Genomic DNA, 6,885 nt, shown 5'->3' with positions numbered 1-6,885 from the left:
AATTAAACTTTAAACATTTTATTCTCTTAAGCTTGGATTGGTTTTTGTGCTTTTGCTAGTGACGTAATTCGTATAATTAAATAACACCACAAAGCAAAAAACTAAAACTAGTTAATTTGCTTCAACTATTGAATCGGAAGCCAGTTTAGTTTGTAATTATTATTTACATATCAAATATACAACATTTGTGCATAGCTGAACATAAAAAATCTTTGAATTAATTAAAGGCTGATTAAATTTAGATGTCTACTTCCTATAAGTTCTCTACAATCGTGAACAATCCTAACGAATATATTCATAAAAGATCAATACGTGCACTTATACTTTATTTAACATAAAAGTCATAAAACATGCAGGCGTACACATGTAAACACTTCCGTCTGCATATGGATGAAAAACGCAGCTGGAGGACGAAGGAGTCAACAATCTCGTTGAGCACAACCAACATGCAAATGCAGACAGATGTGGCAAATGAACAACTACCAACTAGAGCAACAACAGCCGGAAAAACAATGGAGCTGAGTAACTTGTACAGGAGCAAGAGACAAGTGACAAGCAACGCCCAAACACGAAAGTGTAATCAACGCTTAAACACTCGCGACGGCAGCGGTATTCCAACATGGCCCAGTCTTTTTGCCCCCTCTAATGTCACAATCACCTCCATTTTGCTCTGCCTTTGCTAGCCCCCTTAATGGTGTTCCAGCATTCGCCGTTAACGAAATAGTTGAAGCATAATGAGTTGGAACGGGTTTTCAAACTGCGAAATTTTTCAAAATTTCTAACACACTACATCATTTGTGTTTGTTAATATGCTTCAATAATTTATTTGTAACTGAGTAAACAAATTGCAAATGGAAACATCCTCCATGTGACTTTTTTGTTACGTACTCTTTCAGGACATTCCGTCGGTAGATGGCGCTGCAAAAAGACAGTGCGACAGCCATTGCGACACATTACTGTCAAAACTCATGAAAATATTTCAACCCAGACCGGAGCATCACACACTGGCCCACGGAAAGGGGCATCCAGCGCAAGAAGCACAACAGCAATGAGAAAAACTCACTAACAAGCATCATATGCCAGCTGAAACGTCAACAACAATGCAACATTCTCGCACACACATACAGCTCATTAGAGCCATGACATGTAGGGGGGCGGAGGGCGTGTTGGGCGGTAGGGTGTTTAAGGATTTACTACGCCGGCTTAGCAGGAGCAGCAGCAACAGCAGCCGGAAATGCAGAAACAGAAGCAGTGGAACGTCAAAAGAAGCTACAGAAATTGGAACAACAGGGGCACAAGTTTCCAACGTACAGTAGCCACTCTCTTAAAGGTTTTTAAATTTTTCAATTTTTATATATAAGTATAAGCTGTTAGTTCAAATACAAGTCTTGCGTTATGTTAATTTAATTTTCAAATGAGTAACCACTTTTAAAATACAAATTGTTTTAGCTTCTGTGTCAAGTAATCCCTGTATTCTTAGCTGAATCAGGATATCTGCTCTGCTTTTCTTGCCGTTGTTTCTGTTTCACTCAACATTCATTTGTTTCAAACTTGTTCAAAATTTCTCTTCCCATTTGGATATACTGACCATGTGAATGGTTTTGAAAATTTCAAGCCCTTTACTAATAACACCAACGAAACCTTTAAACCCAAGCTTAAAATAAAAATGATTATAAATAACTTATTACCTTACAAAATTCATGGAAATCTAAGGAATGCATTCCGTTTACATTTCAATGAATCCTTTTTCCATATGAATTGAGTCACACTTTGAACGCAACTTGCTATTATCGCATCAAAGATTCTATATTCAGCCGAATTTTACTAAAGCTGTAAGGGTATTCAGGCAGTTGACTGATGAACCATGAGAGGCCATCCCTGTTTGCTGTTGCTGGCATTTTATGACAGTTACAAAAAGTTGCCTGATGATATAATGTTTATGTGTCGCTGACACTGCCACACACCCCCCCTCGCCAACAACATACAGCCCACTGTTTTTCCGCCCCATCGCCCACTGTTGGCTGTTTTCCACGAAAGACAGAGACACCGATGCGATGCCCGCCGTCATAATTGCACCTGCAAGGCTAACAGTCGCAGACAGTGAGGAGTTGGGCTGGGTAAAGGGGGGTGTTCATTGGGAAAAACAAGGGGCATGAGCCGGAGCAGCTGCACAAAAAGACGCACAAGGAACAATGACACGACAGAAATATGCCAAGTAGCCGACCCCCCAGCCCCCGCATCAACGAAAATGACAGCGGAAAAACAGGGGGTGGGTCGGGCGGAAAAGCTGGGAGACATATGATGCATATCGCAAATGTCGTTTGCTGTCAGTTTCCGGTTGTTGCAGCAGCCATTTTGTTTATGCATGAACACGAATGCGACTGCGACTGCCACTGCCACTGCAACTGCCACTGCAGCAAAAAGAAGGCCGACCAGAGCGGGTGGAAGGCCGTGGGTGTGGAGTCGGAAAAGTGCAAAAGGAAAACCAGGTGGGCGGACTGTACGAGTTCAAGTGTAAACTAATTTCGCGCTTTGCACTTGGTTAGCCCGACATTGAGTTATGATTTTCGGTTTTCTTTTGGGGTCAACACTCATGGCACGTGATGCCCGGCTTTAAGCCATATTTTATGGATACCGTCCGCTCCGTTTCTCCCCCGATCCCAGCCGATAGCCGCGTTTTGACAGCTTCACGCTCGATGGCAGTTGGTCAAAAGGGTAAACTGTCCCATAAGTGCTTACAAATAAGGTCAATCAATCACTCTATCAATCAAGGTGGCACTGGGGGATTCGGTCTACCGCTTACGATATCATTACTTACAAATTTAATTTATAACTAAAAAGAATGGAAGTCATGAATTCAAATAAATGTGTTCTAAAGCCGCAGAAATAATTATTATTGTTTAGGCATTTAATAGAATTACTAAGCAGTTTTATCCAGAGCAACAAAGCAAAGTTAAGCCACTTCAAATGCAAAACAGTCATGGCAACTCATTCCACGCTTGATTACCGCTCACCTATCGCTGGAAACTTCGATTGCCATCGCCGAATGCCGATTGCAGTTTGCTCCCCTAGACGGACATTAAGTCTAATGCTCTCCAAATGCCGCCGATTGCGGTGAACAATTGCTTTGTATCCTTGCTACACGAGGCATGTACATACAAGGACTCGAGCAAGGACACACTTGATCGGGTTGACATAAGTCACGATGACTGGCCACAATGTTTGGATGATGATTAGGACCAGGCACTTGCAGACCACTTCGCTTGATTTGCCGGCATGACGTGTCACTTTGTGGGCCCCCATAAAAAATTAACCAAATTGCCATGCTAAAGATTAATTTCAGCACTTTGCGATGCCCTAAAATACATTTCATTTTAATTAGGTTTGTTTAAGGGTTGGCAAGTGACGATTCTTTTTACTTCACTTAAGAGAGAATTGCTTGCTTCAATTCAAAAATTTAAATATAAACTAAAAAATGATAAATGAATGAAAATGATAGAGATAAACAAGATAAAGTTGTAAAAATTGGATAAACATCGGATTCACTGAAACAAGTAAGTCAGGAAGGTCAGCAGCACTCGCTTCTTAATACCAATTTATTCTTGTATCCCTTTTAAGAACAAACTTTGGAGACGAGAAGCGTGTGTGTGGACTAAAAGCAAACGGCAATTAAATATCATAAAAGTGCCGTAGTATACTAAAGTAGGGATTACAATCTCTTCGACTTGTTTTTTAACTCGAGACGGGCAGCAGCTGGGACTGCATCCACAGCCGTGGGGTTCAAGCAACCGAGAATGTCTAGACATTTCCAGCTTTAGCCTTCATGGACAACAAAGTCTTCATTAGGCGAACGACGATTTTGGTGCAGATCGTATGACGTGATATTTATTTCCATTTCATGGCCGAAAGGAACGCCAAATTGGCCAAAAATCGAGAACGTCTGGGTTGAAGTTGTTGAAGATTACTTAAATGAATACGCTATTAAGTCCAACGAATTTAATTGCCAACCACCAATGTGGTTTGCCACACAAGATACTAGATTTGAAGTTCTATATCGGCCTTAAATTTCATGTTAAACTTATATTCATATTGCATCTCTTGCAATCAAGTTTAAGTTAAATCTAACATGTAAAAATGGAATATCTACTTTCCAACTATAAAACAAGTGAGAACACTATACTGTGGCTCTTCGCCTATCAGTTATCGAATATAATTAGAGAATAACTGAATCGGTTTTCAAAAGTGTGGGCTGTAAATTGTTTTTTAGCTCGTGGGGGTAAGAAAGGTCTCGACGGCCATATCGACTCAAAAATGTATACATTTCTTTTGCCTATAATTTTCAAACAAAACTTGCACAATTCTTCCGACTATATTTAACGTGTATACAAAAATTAAACGAAACAATGAACGGTATCGAAAGGGAAAATATGGCCGACATAAAAAGGAAAACGAAAGTACGATAGTATGTGTAGACTTTTGTAATTAAAATATTTTAAAAGAACCAAAAATATTTACACGCACAGACCGCAAACCATGTTGGCTTGCATAACTGAAAAAATGGGGATGGATAATAAATGAAATATTGTAATGTAAGTTGAGCTTATACAGATCTGAAAACAAACAAAAGAATTGAAATCGGTACTTGCTCAACAATTATTGTGATGAATGAAAATAACATGATTCTTGTTTACGAAGTGAACTAACTAAATATTACAGAAAGTAAACTCAAGACCAATCCATATTTTCCCTAGAGGTAATAACTTTATTAATTGAAAAGTCCAATACAAAATTGCCGCATTTTACGGAATTTCATTGCACACAAAGACTTTTGAAATAATTTCAGCACATTGTCCTTATAGCTCCTTTTTGTCTCATCTTCCTAGTATCCACCCACGCAAAGAAAAGCAAGGAAAATAGTGGAACCCGTTAGGCGTCATTATCGTGCACACTTAGTTATCCCTTTGAATGTCCTCCGTCCTTTCATGTGTGCGTTAGTGCGGGTTTTGTCCTTTATGGCCCAAATAATTGTGCGGTCTTTGGGTCGAGAAAACTATATTTTTAAAGCCGAGCTGGGCAAAGAGGGCGTTGATGGAGTCATTTGAGATCAGAGGCGATTACGGTTATTTGGTGTCTAAATTAGCTTGGATGCATTTGCGAATATGGGTTTATTTGACAGTACGATTAAAATAAAGCCTTCTATAACTTCAGGAATATGAAGTAAAAACATTTGCAGCATTTGGGCTACACGGATTGGATTTTGATTTCGAGCCGACGAAACATATGAAGACATTTTCTTAATTTAGGCAACACTAATCGAATGCACAAGGAGGTTGGTGTTTGCAGTCAAATAGAAATCTATCGAAACGGGATCCCATATCCTGTTGTATCAATCAATTTTAGCTTATAAATTACGCGTTTTTTGACCAGAATGTTTTTTCACATTCGAACTTATGTTTTTCTGTATGGCGTTCAAATTCTTTAGGTCAATATTTTCACCATGGTCAAGGACCCGAGTGTGTTTTTCTTCTTCTGCAGATGTTTTTTCAATGACTTCCGGAGCCGGTGGTGGTGGTACTGTTTCCGGTTCTGGTTCTGGTTCCGGTTCCTGTCGCGGTTCCATTGGCGGTTCCGGTTGCGGTTCTGGTTCCGCGGAAACGTACACCATCGGCGGATCAGGAGTCTGGCTCATTAGCTTATTAAAGCAATGATGGGCGGGATGGAATCCGGGCTCGGGATCCTCCTTTGGCAGACTATCGTCGGAAATCATCGATTGGTCTGTAGGCCGATCGTATTGGAAATACGGAAGTAAGTCGTCGGTGTCGGAGTCGCATGGAGGACACTCCTCTTCGCCGATCTCGGAGATATGTTCATCATCCACGCTTAGTAGACTCTCCGAGGACTCTGTGAACTCCTCGCGGATCAGACGCCTGGCCAACTCGACCGTTGAGAACTCAGTGTAGTGCAGCTTTCGGCGTCGTACAAAGGATATGCGTCTGGCTCGCTCTTTGATAGTCTCCAGGAATTCGAAATCTTCAGAGTCGTCCGAGCTGCAGGATGGATCATATGCGAAGAAGTCCGGCGTCGTGAGCTTTGCCTCCTTATGCAGTTTTTCCACCAGATCCTTGTGAGACATGACCTTCTCGCTGGTTTCTCTTTCCAACGACGTGGTCGATTCATTTTCCAATTCATAGGGGTCCGAGTGAACGGGCATTCCCAGGTTCATTTTATCGAACCTTGTTCTTTTAGTCGCCATGGTTAGTGTGTTTGTTTTTTTTTTTTTTAGCTTCTACTTCTTATTTTTGGGATATATAAAATGTTTATACGTTTAAGTAATATTTCTGCCCAGACTGAACTGGATGCGTTAGCATTGATGTTTTAATCTATGTTAACTAGATTAGCGTTATATCGGAAAAATTTCAGACCTCCATTTTTATAATGATTATTAGAAAAATAATATTATACTTCCAATGTTCTCATTTTCTTTTCGTTTTCATCTTGTAAATTTACCCGAGTTCGCCGAATCAAACCATATCTTGAACGTCAGTCTGGGTCCATGGCTACTAAATTTTTTGATAACGGCCGAGATTCGCCTACGTTCCATAATTTGATGTCACATTTTTTCCACAACGCGGGTTAAGTGTTTAACCTCTGGTGCGAGTGGGCACAAAAAAGGGCGATATCTCGACAAAAGAAATTTGTTTGCGAGCCAATTTCGATTGTGTCAAAAGGAAGGTTATTTATTGGACCGCAGGCGTCATTGTCTAGCCATCGATGGGAATAAATATGCCAGTGGCGTCTCACAAGGATGCATAAATTGTCAAAACGAGATTTCGACTTGCGATGAATTTAATTGGATTGCAAAAGTTTCTTCGCGTATCGCAAAAC

At 40.5% G+C, this 6,885-nt stretch overlaps 1 protein-coding gene across 1 annotated transcript; it reads right to left on the bottom strand.

Moving 5' to 3' along the window:
• Positions 1–4,751: 4,751 nt before the first annotated feature.
• Positions 4,752–6,361, bottom strand: LOC117142326 (translation initiation factor IF-2). Its single transcript, XM_033306242.1, has one exon. It carries the CDS (start codon positions 6,251–6,253, stop codon positions 5,402–5,404), a length of 852 nt encoding a protein of 283 aa, XP_033162133.1. The 5' UTR covers positions 6,254–6,361; the 3' UTR covers positions 4,752–5,401.
• Between the last annotated feature and the right edge of the window lie 524 nt (positions 6,362–6,885).

The sequence above is a fragment of the Drosophila mauritiana genome, chromosome 2L (assembly GCF_004382145.1).
Source record: "Drosophila mauritiana strain mau12 chromosome 2L, ASM438214v1, whole genome shotgun sequence".
NCBI lineage: Eukaryota > Metazoa > Arthropoda > Insecta > Diptera > Drosophilidae > Drosophila > Drosophila mauritiana.
This window is presented reverse-complemented; position numbering and strand designations above follow the sequence as displayed.